The sequence below is a fragment of the Mustela putorius genome, unplaced genomic scaffold (assembly GCF_011764305.1).
Source record: "Mustela putorius furo isolate JIRA1106 unplaced genomic scaffold, ASM1176430v1.1 tig00003898_pilon_pilon_pilon, whole genome shotgun sequence".
Taxonomy (NCBI): domain Eukaryota; kingdom Metazoa; phylum Chordata; class Mammalia; order Carnivora; family Mustelidae; genus Mustela; species Mustela putorius.
Window position 1 is genome coordinate 26,669,230 of NW_025422047.1, and position 16,055 is coordinate 26,685,284.

General features: G+C 38.5%; 1 protein-coding gene across 2 annotated transcripts in view; it reads right to left on the reverse strand.

Annotated features, from left to right (window-relative positions):
• The window catches only part of PRKD1 (protein kinase D1), a 328,405-nt gene that overhangs the window by 9,622 nt on the left and 302,728 nt on the right, over positions 1-16,055 (reverse strand). For both annotated transcript variants that reach the window (XM_045067697.1, XM_004755158.3), the window contains 3 exons: positions 13,992-14,153; positions 13,337-13,435; positions 12,149-12,416 (listed from right to left, as the gene is read on the reverse strand). In XM_045067697.1, the coding sequence (XP_044923632.1) occupies positions 12,149-12,416; positions 13,337-13,435; positions 13,992-14,153 (529 nt within the window). The remainder of the gene's footprint in view (positions 1-12,148; positions 12,417-13,336; positions 13,436-13,991; positions 14,154-16,055) is intronic.

Consider the following 16,055-nt stretch of genomic DNA (forward strand, 5'->3'; position numbering starts at 1 on the left):
TCTTTTCTCCAGAAATAGTACCTTTTCAACATTTTTCCCATACTGTCTTCTGTCCACCCACAATTAGTCAGGTACAAATTTTCAAATGGGAAACCAGATCAGAACTATTATTCTGGTGATGGGGCCATCATCCATCGACCACCGAGCTCCTTGCCTTCTTTTTTCATTTTTCCCTTTCGATTCCGCCTCCCTGCCTGTCACAATATAGTGCTCAGTACTTCTCTTGGTTTGCTTCATGCTGATGGTAAGTTGTGTGTTTATTTTAAAAATCGTTTTGCAACCCTTCACATTCCAGCTCTCAACCCAGCAAGCTGTTGCCCGGCAACACTAACTGGGCCGCTCCTCCTGGGCTGAAACTAGAGGCTGCAGGCCGCAAACAAGGCCACTGGAAATCCTCCTCTGACTCGGTCTGAAGTCAATGACCACAGTCCAATGAAGCACAGGACCCTTCCCGACTCAAGTCGGTATCTTTCCTTTTCCAGTTCTTTCCTCTGTAGAAGGTTACTCTACCAACGGTTATGCCTTTGCTTTATGTTCAATTTCATTTCCTTGTGAAAACTAGAAACACAATCTTGGAAATCATGAATTGTTCAAACACAGCATACAGCAGCCCCGAAATGGATGCCAAACAGATTCAAAATTTAAGGTAGAAATTGAAATAAACGTATATGATCCTAATGATGTCCGGGTGGACTTTTTCTTTTTTTTTTTTTTTTCCCTTTTGTACATTAAAATCCTTTGGAGAGGTTTCTGCATTTCTGGTTTTCAAAAAATGCTAATACCCAAGCTGCAGGTTCAAGTGAAAATCTTTAGGGAGGGGCTTCCAGGTATCAGTATTTTTAGAAACACCTCAAGTGTTTGCTAGTATGTGCAGCTAGCATTGAGAACGACTGCCAAACCGTGCTTCTCAGAAGCGTGTTACAAACCTGCCTATGAATAATCCAGGGATCCTGCACTGAGAATTCTGATTTGGTAGATGTGGGGTAAGACCCAAGAGTCTCTCTTTTAGTAGATCCCAGGAAGAGCCTTAGACCACATTTTGAGTAGCAAAAAACTAGAGGTATGAGAACACTGACAGTAGTTAATAGTTGGTTTCATATCGCCCGAAGGGCCCCTGAATGGATGGACATAAACATAGAGAGAGGTCTTTAAACACAAAGAAAGCTATCTGTCCTCAGCCCCATCTGGTTCAGTATTCTGCAGGGAAGACACAGAGGGTTTTAGGATTCCGAGGATGCCAACAAGAAGAGCAAATGAATTGGATTACACAAATAAGTTCCAAAGTAACTGTATCTGGAGTTATGGGCCCTCTTAGTAAGATGACATTTAACAGGGACGAATGAAACGAAGTCCTCTTTTTAGGATGAAGTCCTCCTTTTGGGTCCCACTTTCCTACCCGCCAAGGAAAGGTCGAAGCATAGACTCGGGAAACCTGGCTTATCAACAACGTCCGTGAGAAAGAATTCAGGATTCTAAATCCACAGTAAACTCATCATTTGTTCCCAGCTCAACTGTGATTTTATGCCACACTCAAAGAAATGCATTCTTCATCATGAGGAAGAGGCGGCTTCACTTTACACTTAGCTAGACTCACGGAACCTTGATTGTGAACAGTTTTGGGGCGATTTCAAAAGAACATAGACAAAGAGGAGAGTGTTTGGACCAGGGTGAACAAGAGACTGAAGGAAAAGCTGACTGCCCAAGAGAAGAGAAAAGAGGAGGGGAGTGGAGCTCACGGGTTGCATGACAGCTGCTTCCAAACCTCTGATACGAGCCTCTATTTGGAAAAAGAAGCCGGCTTACTCTAACAGTGGATATAAACACTGAGATATTTTAGCTGATTGTGCAAGGGTCAAATTCAGAAGAAACAGGGCTCCTCATGGAACTTTGCATTTTCTCTCACTGAAGCAATTTAAGAATGTTCTGGATATTTTGGAACTATAGAGCAGTATAGGGGTTAAGTAAGATTTTTAAGATGCTGTACTTTGGAGTATTCTGTGTTCATTATAGAAGAAAGCAAACTCACAGAGTGCTTTAAACTTCACTGCTCCTCTGCCCTGACATTTCAGATGTCATATTTCAACTCAACTATGATATACATTCATAAGTGAAATTTTAATTTTATAATTGAGATATACAGGAAACACTTTAATTTGGGGGACAAATAAACAACCAACTTTTGAGCACCTATGTCAATATTCTTTTTTTTTTTTTAATGCCAATATTCTTGCTAAAACCTCTCAGCAGTTTCTCTCTACAAATTACCGTATTTTAGAGAAAATTCTATTAGTTTTATCTTACTTACTATCAAAATCAATGATTCCTTTCCTGGAGGTACATCTTTACATATATTATCTCATTTAGATTTTGAAATGCATGTATACATACACACACATACATAATACAGAATTCACTCTATCAGATTTTTAAAAAATTACTCTATGCCTTTGGTTCATAATCTTAAAGTTCCTTATTATTGAATGAATTGCATGACTTAAAAAAAAAAGGAAATATAAGTAACTCCAGAATTTCAAGCGGGGATTATTAAACTCCAGTGGAAGTTCAAACCCACATTATTCACTTTAGTTTACCAATCGTGATAGAATTTCCTGGCACTCAGTCAAGCATTTTAAAGCAGTTCACTGGCTAGTCCCCTCACTTCTCCTCCATGCTGTTATGTCTGACAGTGGTGCTAATATGTTGACAAATCAATCTATTCATTAATATTCAGCAGGCTTGCCGGATCTGCAAGCCTCATAAACTGTTACAAACAGAGTTTAATTATTAAAATGACAATTGTCTTTCTTTTGTTTCTTATACATTTGGATTTCTGGGTCTCATCTACCCAAGGCTTATTTTCAATGGGGTTATTTTTTGTTTTGAACAATATGTAGTGCAAGAGGGACCTACAGCTGGTTCCTTTTCATGGCAAAGTGCTACTTCCAACTTAAGTGTTTAGCGTTCTGGAACACTGTTGGATTTTGAAAACATACCATGTGGTATTCTTGGTGCTAGGCTTTTATTTAGCTTTGCTTTGTGTTTGTACTGGCTGTATTTTTCATCTTCAATTTCTGAGGGAAAAACACACTTGTGACCAATTTTATTTGAATTAACCACACTGAATGGTTAAAAATTGCTTTTAAAGTAAAATTGAGATGCTTTGATAAATGTAGTGGTATATTATGATAGCCATTCCATGATTCGAGATGCCATGTATTCTACTTTATGTATAAATGTCACCCTAGGATTGAGACCTGCTGGAAGAATAAATTACAGCTATGTTTATCAGGGCAAGGAGGAGGCAGAAATACTAACACTGAGGCTATTTGAGTATACAGGTGGAAAAAACCTATGTCACTGGGGCATTGTCATTATTTGATCATTTTGAACTGAAGACAAGCTACAGGATTCATGCAAGGAGTTTTCCTCCCCCACCCCTTTTAATATGTGGAATGTCAAAGCTTCCTGTCAGCTCTTAATTCTTGATAATACCATCTAACCATGTGACTCTGACGCTGAGCAGTAACAACACAGCAGGTGATTTGAGAGTAGGTGCTCCTTCAGACTTCACCTGTGAATACAGAATATGATCTCTGTCTGCGGGGGTTGGGGGCTCATCATGAGACAATTGCCAAGGTTGCCTCTGTGTTGATTACTGCCTGCATGCCTCCCTGATGGCACATAAAGGAATATCAAAACTCAGAAGAAAAAAAAATAGTAATTTCTCTGGTGATCTTCACTGTCTATTGCTAACCTTCCCCAGATTCAGCATGTGTCTCTAATGGAGCACATCGATTCAATTAAATGATGGAAATGTACTTTTGACTTTAATAAATGCTTTCCCATTGCTGTGGGTTTGTCCTCATTCTGGTATGATGACTTGCCCTGGAGAACTATGATATCTCACTTTACCAGCTATGCAATCCATATCACTCAGTTATCTATGTCACTTCCCTTCTTCCTCTAAAACTCTTGGAAAAACAAAAGCTGCCTGCTAAAGTCATACATAAGAAAGAATATGTTAAGATGTATGTTACGATTATCAGCAATTGAAAGAATACAGGAAAAGAGAATTTGTACGACTTTCACAGTTGAAAATTCTCCTTCGTGTGGGCACAGGTTTAGAGTGAAGGTTACATCTTCATCTGCCCAGTCACAACGCAAGAGCTGGTGTTAAGGGAAAGGAAACATAATCCTGGCTCTTTGGTGAATAAGACTTATATATAAAATATTACATATATTGTTTGTATATTTAAAATTTTAGACATTTTCAGACCAGGCATGGAAGAATGATAGTTACATAAAAGGTTGTACTCCATTTATTTCTGGAGCCTTCTTTCCCCCCACACACTTTTGTTCATTTTTTTTATATATATATATATATTTTTTTTTCTTTTTAAGATTTTATTTATTTATTTGACAGGCAGAGATCACAAGTAGGCAGAGAGGCAGGCAGAGAGTGAGAGAGGAGGAAGCAGGCTCCCCGCTGAGCAGAGAGCCCAATGCGGGGCTCGATCCCAGGACCCTGAGATCATGACCTGAGCCGAAGGCAGAGGATTTAACCACTGAGCCACCCAGGCGCCCCAATTTTTTATATATTTTTAAAGTACGCTCCATGCTGGGCATGGAGCCCAACATAGCACATGAACCCACGACCCTGAGAGAAAGGCCTGAGCTGAGATTAAGAGGCAGAAGCTGAACTGACTGAGGCATCCAGGCACCCCACTTTGATTATTTTGTAATGAAAGTATTACAAGCACTTGGTAAAAGATCTAAATTAATCAGCAAAAGAAGTTCAAAATGAAAAATAAAAACCTCACATCACGTTATGAGACCCATTTTCCAGAGATTACCTCTTTCAACTACTTAAAAAATTTCTTCTGATTTAAACCAGTGCTACTCAGAGGAGGTCCATAAACCACTGCCAATCTGTTCATTGGTCTATGGCGAGATAAGTATAGAAAGTAAGACCAAGTCTTTGGAAACTTTTATAGCAATCTGATACTGCTGTCACATTTATTTTATTTTACAAAGTACTGGTCCATATGTTTGGAAATCAAGATAAAATAAAACTGGTCCTTTATCACAGAGTTTGAGAAAAACCACCTTGTGGTCACCTGGTGGCTCAGTCGTTAAGCGTCTGCCTTCAAGTCATGATCCCAGGGTCCTGGGATCCAGCCCCCGCATTAGGCTCCCTGCTCAGCGGGGAGCTTGCTTCTCTCTCCCACTCGCCCTGCTTGTGTTCCCTCTCTCGCTTTGTCTCTCTGTGTCAAATAAATTTTAAAAGATCTTAAAAAAAAAGAGAGAACCACCTTAAAAACGAAACAAAACAAAACAAAACAGATTCCCTTCCTTTAAGGACAATGAATCATTTCATTTTTTCCTAGACCTTATTGTTCTCTTTCCCCCAAGTAATGAGATTATCCTAAAATTAATGTATTGGCCACGTTTGTAATTTAGACACAGTGGCTGGCACATACTATGAATATGTATATAATATATAGAGAGAATATTTATTCACAAGTATTAACTCTTAAGATTAAATTATACATTAAATCATATACAGGTAAATTTGTATAACTCAGTCCATTCACCCAGGCAGACTCTTACATGAACTCTGTGAAAGCTATGGCTCTTAGAGCTCTCTTCACCTCTTCTCTGTTCTCCTTCTCAGCATTGTAGATGTTTCATTATCTACATTCTTTTGCATAAGTATAATAACATCTGACATGCTTGGTCTAAAGGTGATCTAAAATTTTAAACAAATAATATGTGGAATAATTTACATGTAACTATGATGAACTATAAAATTATAATGCCTCCCCCCATACCCCATAATATCAAATTTGCAAAACTCTGTCCATTCAAAGGAGAATTTTCATGTGTAAAAAGGATTCTCTTTTCCCATATTCTTTTAATTGCTCAAAATCATGGCACCTATGTTAGTTTCTTCTGTATTGTATATAACTTTATTACACAACTTTTTGTATTTCCTGGAGTTTATATGTTTTTTTTTTTATTCTTCACAGAAGAAACTGGTCAAGAAGCTTTTTCTATTCTTACCAATCTCATGACAATGTATATTGTACTACATTTAATATTTGGAAGAAATTACATGTCCTGATATTAAATATCTGATGAAGAAAATGTGAGTGCAGAAAGAGGTTGGGAATTAGGAATTTTATAGTTTACTTATATTTAAATCCTGGGAATTTATTTAAAAAGTGTTTAGAAAAAAAAATTTAGAACACTTTTCAGCTGTCAGATCTTTCAGAGGATCAAGGCTCTGGAGCAGCGTTTTTGAAAGTGTGATCCATGGACTTTTTACATTCTCAGGGCGGGATTGCTATTTATGGGGATGGAGACTGGGAATCTCCATTTTTAACTAGAAATTGTTGGCATGCCAAAGTTAAAAAATGCCTGCTATAGTCCTAGAGCTAGACTGCGACGGGTTATTTAAAATGAGCCATAATCAAGAAGGTTCTTTGGCAAAATTATTAGAAATCCCTTGCCTTGCCAATATTCCTGTGTTCTATTAGCTAGTTTTTCCAGTTCCTATTTCTAAGCTCTACACTCCTGTTATCTACTTCTTAAATCATAGACAGAGTCTTGTTTGTAATTTTCTGATGTTTTGGCAATGTCCATCCAAGATTTACCCTTATTTTCGTACCAAATGTGGTAAACATGGAGAATAGCCTGATCTATCTCTTGTTCTTTTGGAATTGCTAAAAATGCAATGAAAGGAAGGGCATATTGACGCATGATCAGGTAAGTCATCATTTTCCTTAGTTTCACCCAATTATCTAAAAAATGTTTAAGGGAAAATGGGCTGCTCTTTCCATAAGATAAATTTGCCTAATCAAGTAAATATTTTAAAATAGGTATATAAGTCCTTTCAAGGAACTGAGAAAGGTCATAGGATGAATGTGTTGAGGGCCAAACTGAACTTAGTATATGATAAAGCTGATCACTGATGGGTAACTGGATGGGGAAACTGGATGGTGTCAAACACCCATCTAGTAGTCACAATGACGACATGAAACAAGATGAAACACACAACACTGGCTTCGAATGAACTGTAACATTCTCAAACTCCCATCTCATGATTACCAAAAGTCTTCTCTTATGTAATTAGTTGTAATCATGTGATTCATTCTGGAGTGTTTTATGTATACATGCATTCTTATTTAGCTGTATTTATAATGTGTTATTTGGTTAAATATATATAAATACCTATATATAACTGTAATTAAATATGTGTTTAGTTACACATATAACTTTATGTAATTATATACAAGTGTGTGTGTATAGCTAAATACATATATATAGACAAATACACCTATCATGTAAAGTGGCTGGAAAACAGAAAGTGTTCATATATTTAAGGTACTCTAGCTATGTCAATCACTGGGCTAAGCACTTTCCAGTATGATTTCATTTAGTACTTAATAAAACCCAGTGAATTAGGAATTACTGTCACCATATTTCAGACAAGAAAACTGAGACCTAAGAGAGTAAGTAACTTGGATGGGGTCACCATTACTCTAAGTGGAAGAGCTCTCAACTCAGGTCATTATCACAACATGATCTTGTTTCCCTGTATTTTAAGACATTATTGAAAATTGTGTTTCTACTGTAGCTCTAAGCTACTGAAAGCATATTAAAAATTTAATGGGACAGCATGGCAAAATCCATTAGGATAATCAAGAGGCTGTAAATGTAGTAGATAAGAGCCTCTACCTTGGAGCTAGCTGACAGGATTTGCACCGTGGCCCCACTTAGGCAAGTCACTTAACCCTCTGTGTCTACAGCACTTCATCTTCCAAACAGAAACAATTATCGTATCTATTCAAAGGTTGGGGATGAGTAAATGAGTTCATATATATAGAGTGCTTGGCTATAATGCAAATGTTATAGAAGGGCTAGCTATTGTTATTTTTTTCTTTGAAAGTTTAATTTTATTATCTCCCCTTTACCTGTAACATTTGGTCAGTGAAGTTTTCCTCAATTTTCTCATTTTTCAAATCATACCTTGATTCACACAAAAAAATCTATTTTTATAATGGACATCTGTTAATGCTTTTGTGTTTGTTTTTAGCCTACTATCCTTTCCCTGCAGGAACTTACTCTCTCCAAACTGGAGAGGCTCTCCATCATCTATATGGCCAATCAAAGCCAGGTTCCTGCGGTGACAATGGGATTGTTCCCAGGGTATTACGGGATTTAAGCAGAGCCAATCAGTGCCCCTTTCAGAGACTCTATGGCTACTGAGAGATAATTACTCTTCCATTCTGAGATCATGTACAATGAGTAGCATGTAAAACCTAGGGCTGCTGGGGATCACTTGGCACCACATGAAGAGTCCACCTGAGAAGGAAGCCATCATAAAGTAAAGCAGAGATGATGAGAGATGGAGGAATAGGACACTTGAACTGCTGGCTCCAAAGAGATGAGATTCACCTTTTGGACTTCCCAGTTGTGTGAGTCAATAAATTATCTTCTGCTTAAGTTAGTTATAGGTTTCTATTATTTGCACACAAGAGTCCTGATTAATTAATTCACTGCTAAATTATTAGTGAGCACATCTCTAGAATGCTAGTACTTGGCTTATTATATTATCATAGCAAAAATAATGAATGAGTTTAAAATATTCTCTATAGTGTCCTAAACATCAAGCCATGAGAAATAAGCACCCTTTCATGTACAACAATGTATGATATAAAGAATGAAGGCAGTAACTTCAAGTCCAATTCCTACCACTGTTTGACTTTAGGCAAGGCACTTAACCTTTCTGGTTTCTGCCTATTACAGAAACGAAAACAAGTTTCATATTGGAGGACTGTTGTGAGGTTCAAATGGCACAATGGTAAGTCTAGCACTCCAATATATATATTATATTATATCAGGTACAATTCTACACCAATAGAAAAAAAAAATGCAGGATCCAGGAATTTTTTCATCTGACACATCTATGTATGCTAAAAGACCTTACAACTTTCTTTTTTCTTTTGCATTTTCACGCCAAGAAAAAAAAAATACAACTACCAATATGTCTGAAGAATACTTGGGAAACATGCACATCAGTTTGCATATAATTTCTTAAAATTATACAATCAATTCTTGGTTACCCGCCAGAGCAACTGCTTAGCTTAGTGTTCTAGCCTCCTCCTAACTCGAAGTCCTTGGTTCACCCCTCACCTGCCTTTGTAGATGCTTTTCCCATCCTTTTATCTCATTCAGTCTCTGTTACAACCTCATTCTATAGGCAGAAATCATTATTCTGTGGTACAGTTAAGGAATCGAAGCTCGAAGAAGGTTAACTGACGGCTAATTAGAACGGCAGGCAGCATGATATCTTGAACTGTTGGACTGTTGCTCCTTACCTTTGATTTTAGAGCCCTTGAAGTGCTTTATTTTATTTCCTTGTATACGGATTGTTAAGGGTTCTTGGTGTGGTTTTAAAGTATACTGAGACTAAAAATTCACTAAGATCAGTTGTGACCATCCTTTGCCAATACTAGTTTGTTTGTGTATTTCTCAGATCCCATGTGCTTGAAATTATGTTGTACCAGCCCATTATTACTTTTCATGAGAGAATGGTTTGTTCTCCACCAGACAGTGGGACAGACTCCAGGCCTGTAACTACTTCTATAACATCTCAGCTGTATTAAGGCATCTTTAACTGACTTTTTTATATTCAACTATTAGTTCTGTTCATACACCAGCAGCTAGGTAACTCATTTGCCATCTAGAGCCTCAATTAGCAAGTAGTACAACTCTTGTGCCTCAAAGGCAAGGATGAGTCAGAAGAAGATACTGAGGAGAAATGCCAGTTAATTCCCAAACTGACTTGAGTGGTTTAGAAAAGTGAGGTTCTACCTGAGCTGGAATCCACATCACTTTGTCTCAGTGGTAGGAAATTTTCGGCATATAGAAATATGTACAGCAAGTAAAATATGCACTTCCTGGTCAAATATAAATGTCTTTTAAATTGCCCATGTAATTGTCTTTCTGAAATGCTACATCTCTTTCTTTGCAAATTTTCGTGACTTGCCTAAATTCCATCTCCTCTGAAAATACTAGTGTGACTAGTCAAAGCCACAGTGATTCTTCCTCCTTTGACTTGACATCTTTCCATTCAACTTTAAGTTCCTTGAAAAATATTTTATGTTTTGTCCTTTGGAGATATATAGATATATCTATATCTATAGATATATATGTGGTTTCCCAACAGCAGTTCATTGAGGCATTAATATTTAGGTCTCTGGTATCTACTATCAGTGATAATTAAACATTCACAATCTGTAGCTGTATGTTTCTGGCCTCAATCGGTTGTATCGACACAGCTAGGCCAGCGCATTTCCATGGTACCAGAGAGGGAACGTCATTTACTCCACTACTCCAAGAAAACGATTTTAAAATGTGGAGGCTCTTTTCCTAATGTCCTCCGATTCCTGCATAACAGGAAAATGTTGACTGGTTTCAGAGGTATTCCAGATTTGTACTGTGGTAACAATGTCAAGTCATTTGACTGGATTTCTGGATTGCAGGTATCAAGCATAATGGTCAACCATATTTAAAGGTAGTGTTTCCTAACAAGGATACTTGTCACAAGATTAATGTGATAATCCCACCTTTCTGCCTTCTAGAAAGGAAACATAATGATACTTTGCTTTTTGCCTCTGTTAAATTATCCTAAATATTTCATTAGTGCTTTGGCTACATGATAGTTCTTTTGTAGGTCACAGATTTCTTTAAGATATATTCATCCAGCTATAATTTGCAACTAATTAGAGATGTCAAAGGGTTGTTGCTAATAGTAACTCAAAGTCCTGATAATGTATAGCTCTTGCCTTTTAATACCAACCATAGCCTCAGAACGTAATTATCTCAGGCAGTTTACATACACTCTTTTCCGATTCCTACATCACCACACTCAGTAACAGGTGTCAAACAGATGTTTATCTATGACTGTATTTGCCTTTTTAAGTGATGAAAAATCTGAATGAACTTAGAACTAGATGTGGCCTGAAAACTAAAGAAGGACCAGTCATTAAACCATGGTTAAAGGATGTACGCACAGATTGTCTGGGTATGAATTCTGGATCTGCCACTTATTAGCTTTGTCATTTTGGCCTGTGGTGTCCCTTCTCTTGCCTCAGTGCTCTTATCTGAATTACAGGTATAATAGTAAAACTTATCTTATGGGGTTGTTGTGAGAATTAAATAAATACTTAAATAAAGTATGTTCATCGGGAATTCTATTCCAAAGTGCTGAATATGACATTTTCTCTGCCGTGATTGCCCCTGCCACTTTTAAAACTCTCTCTCGGGACACCTGGGTGGCTCAGTTGGTTAAGCCGCTGCCTTCAGCTCAGGCCATGATCTCAGGGTCCTGGGATCGAGTCCCACATCAGGCTCCTTGTCCTGAAAGGAGCCTGCTTCTCTCTCTGCCTCTGCCTACCACTCTGCCTGCTTATGTGTGCTCTCTCTCTCTCTGACAAAAAAATAAAAACAAACAAACTCTCTCTCTTTAAGAAGGAAAGATTTTTTAAGAATTTAACTTAAAATAATGCAACATTGCCAAGGCAATCTAACCTAAATAAATCAATCAGAGATACACATAGTAATTATATATGTAAGGATCAAAAAGGAACAACCTAAAAATAGAATACCAGGGAAATGGCTAAAGAATGTCACATGAAGGAAATCAGCACACAAAGAACTGGCATGCTAATATATAATATGATAATTAAAATATCACTATCAAAGTTCTTGTGTCCATAAGAGATTTAAGTGCTGAATACAGAAACAAGTATATGGTTAGTAAAGATTACTCCTATTAGATATTAGCCATTTCCATTACACCAATGTTTATAAGTTCTAAGGCAATATGCCAAAATATTTTGTTTTTTTGTTTCATTTACCTCTTAATATGTATCACTCAATTTGTCTATAAAATATGTACACTTCATCAGAAGATGTTATTGGTCTCCATTTGCTTTACTCCTTCCCAATCCACCTTAATTTATGCCTCTGCTCCACTGGACAATTTACAATGAACATTTAACAATTTAGTAATTCACAACTGAATTAATAGTGTAACACTGAAGCATTAAACCACTATCATTTATGAATGGCAGATTACCTTCGTGAGAGATTTCCTTCCAGGGATTTGGTGGATACATGAAAGCTGCGTTCTGGATTTGGTCGTGTATGTCTTCATCTTCATTAAAAGGGAACGTGCCACTTAGGCTTACATAGATGATGACTCCAACAGACCACATGTCTAGAGAGCGGTTATAGCCTTTGTTCCTTAGAACCTCAGGAGCCAGGTAAGCTGGGGTCCCCACCACTGACCTCCGGAAAGACTTTTCTCCAATGATCCGGGCAAAACCGAAGTCACAAAGTTTCACCTGTTGGTAATAATGGTTTACAGAAATGGTAAAGTCAGAGATTGTGTGTCTATGTGTGTCTTAGCCCAGGTCTACCAAAGACAATTAGAATACTTTGCATATCCTTATAGACTTCTCATGCATGACAGAAATAATAGCTACTTTCCATTTTATATACTTGAAGACAGTGGCTGAAGTACTGCTACAAAAGTATATTTTCATTCATAAAAAAAAATCACCTAAACATTCACCCTTCCTTCCCCCCCAAAACCAAGAGATAAATGTGAAAATATGTATACTCAGAAGTGGGTAATATTCTTTTACCAGGCAGAAAAACATCACACAAATCTGGAAGTGACAGATTGAACACAAGGTCTTATTATAAATAAAGGTTAAGGGATCAGCACAGGGACCCGTCATGTTACCTACAATAATCCTCAAACTCAGGTCTGCACGGGAACCTAGACAGGACCTGAAGATGTCAGGGAAGCAAGATGGACAGTCGCCTTAGGTCATGTCAGATAGAAGATTCCCTGGGGAGATGTGCAGTAGTTTTCTATCCTCTGAGATGAGGAAAACCAGAAATGTTTGCCCTTGTCCCTCAGAACAACGCTGAACTTAAATAAGTCCCTGGGAAGTGTTCTCCACCCTCTCTGGCCCCAGCTTTCAGCACTGGCCTGGGGTTGCCCCCGCTGCAGGCTGTGCCTACACTGGCCGCTGAATGAGCACAAGGAGAAGGCTCATTGTTGCACTCGGGGAGGCTGAACCGAGAAGCCAGAGTAACAAAGCCGTAGTCCCCAAGATCTAAGAAGGAAGCAAGGGAATGAAAACGAACAGGTAAAACGTGAAACAAATAAAGCTTTTGAGAAAAAAATATCGCAGGGGAGCCAGTACTGGTGCTGCCGTCAGCTGGCTTTGCTGAGAGAGGCTTTCAGACTTGCCTGGGGGAAAGGATCTGCCGATGCCAGCAACACGTTTTCTGGTTTGAGGTCACAGTGAACGATATTTTTAAAGTGAAGATGCCGCAGAGCCACAAGTATCTAGAGAGAAGAAAATCATCAAGATAATCTTATTTTGGTCTATGAGTTTATTTCAAAATGTTTTTTTACTAGGACATAAATTGGAGGGGCCACGAGAAAACCCACAGTGAACAGTTAAGCCTCTGTATATGCAAGACACGGAAATGAGCTAAATTCACATGGCAGGTTTCTAAGGAAACGTCAGTGGAAAGAGTGGCCTATTATGGTATTGATACAGCAACCAAGACAGGTGTAGATAACAGATGGCAGGACTAGCTTCCAGGGGCATCCATTCTTGAATCATTTCAAAGAACCAGGACTCAGCCACTGTGCAACTGAAAGTTTCATGAGTAGTTTTAATACAAGGGCCTGCACACGCGTGACTCCCTTGGTACGCTGGATTCTGGAGACCACAGATAAAAATAAAATAATACAATAAACCCCCCGCCACCTTTCTGAGTGTAAGTCAGACTTGGGACTCGGGACTAAACAAGGCTAGGAAGCTGCAGTAAAACAGTGGTAACATTTGATATTGAATATTATCTTTTTATTTTCCTGCCTCTAATTGATTTCTTACCTGAGTAATTAAAAACTTCGTTATGTGCTCTGGCAACCTGCCCTTTTCACTTGACAAGATCATCTCCAACATGTCTCCATGGAGTTTTTCCATAACAACAAACACTCTTTCAGGCGTCTCAAACATACACTCCAAATTTACAACACCAGGGTGATGAAGGTTCTATTAAAGATAAATAAAGCACTTGAAGAAAATGAGTTTTTTGATACTGTTTGGCAAGCTCACTGATTATATAAAACTGTTCAAGCTTAAAGCTATGGAGAAACCCACACTTTGGATTCTTAACATTTCTGAATTCCACATGTGCTGCCTTATATTTTTGAAATTCTAATGTCTCCAAAAAATATATCTTTACTTTCTATGCAGAGTGAAATTATTTTTTTCTACGCTGAAAAACCTAAGTTCCAGCACAGTGAATTGCTAATTAGGTTTTAATTAGAATGCCATATTGAGAAATCCAAATTTCGCAGGATCATCTCCAATATTAAGCACACCACCCTAAATAAGCATACCAGGCCATCTCTACACCCTTGATAGAAAGTTAACGTCGACAAGATGAAATCTGTACTTGCAGCACATCTGACGGCATTGAAGAAGCACATTAGTCATAAACCTTTCGGAACCGCTCTATCAGTGCTCTAACACAGAGTGAAGACTGCCAGGAAAACCGTGAAAAAAAAAAATTATTTAGTTCACATTCTGTTTGGTACCCCGGGCTACGTGGTCGTCCTCTGTGGTTCTCAAGCACTCAATAAATATTTCCACAATAAAGCAATGGCTCATGAGAGGTTGCATTTGGCTTGACATGTTAATTGTCACATATATCAAGTAAAATTACTCTTAACATTAGATGGACCCTTAGGAGGATGCTTCAGTCTGAATGTGGCTGTGGGGTCATCAACAAAGCCTTCGATCATCTGACCTTTATCTTATTTTTCTTCTGGGTACAACAACAACAACAAAATCCTAACATTAAAAGAACTCTTATACATTCCACTTACATTTCAATGAGAAACAAAAAGAAAAAAAATCATCATGAACATAAACTACCTGAAGAAAAAAATCAGGGACTCACTGAAATGCACGAACAGCTGAACAGAGAAAAAAATAAATAAATGATTTTAGAAAAAAAAAAAATTCTCCATCAGGGATAAAAGTGCATGTAAAATGAAATTCTCACAAACTTCTCGAAACCGCAGACAGCTTGCTATTTAGACCTCACAGATGGATACTGGCTGGTGAGCAGCAGAAGGGACCACAGGTGAGTCTGTACCATTGCTGTCCTCCTTCTGCCCATGGGCAAGGAGAGCCTGGCGTGAACTGGATACGGAGGCTGGCAGAAGCTCCCATGATGACGACCCGTTTGTCAGGATGCCCTGCCCCTACTTGGGCCGTGTTGATCTCTACCTCATACATCTGATGGGTCTTTTGGATTTTGGTGCCTTGGTGCCCAATTCTGTCACCATTAATGTGGTCAGGGAATAACAAATTTCTGAATGTGGTCTGAGCTGATGTCTACCCCTCAACCCCAAAGCCTTTCACCTCCAGAGGGCTGGAGTCACTGTCCTTGAAACTGTCACACTGTTAACTGGTCAAAACTGGCTACTTCGGGATAGACTAGCCCTCCAGAGTCAGAGCTGAAGCACATGGGTGGGAGGGGGAGGATGAGATGACCAAAACTGCTACTTTATTTGTCCTGACTGATTACAAATAAGACTGGACAGCTGCTGGGGCTTTGGCCAGCATGGGGGTGCCAGATTGTTAAGTGGGAGATGCTAACAAATGACTCCATGGATGCATTTGATATGCATTATGGAAGACCAACGATAGCACTGCTCGTACCTGAACCCATGCCCAGGCTGTCACATGGTCTTGAATCCACTTCCTGGATCCAAAGAAGCCACACCAGGTAGAAAGATCATCAGCCTCTGGGGTATCTGGGCATTTTAGCTATCCTCTTTTAAATCAATGATGTCAGTAAAGGGTCTAAGAATGACATGAGAGGGGTGCCTAGGTGGCTCAGTTGTTAAGCATCTGCCTTTTGCTCAGGTCATGATCCCAGGG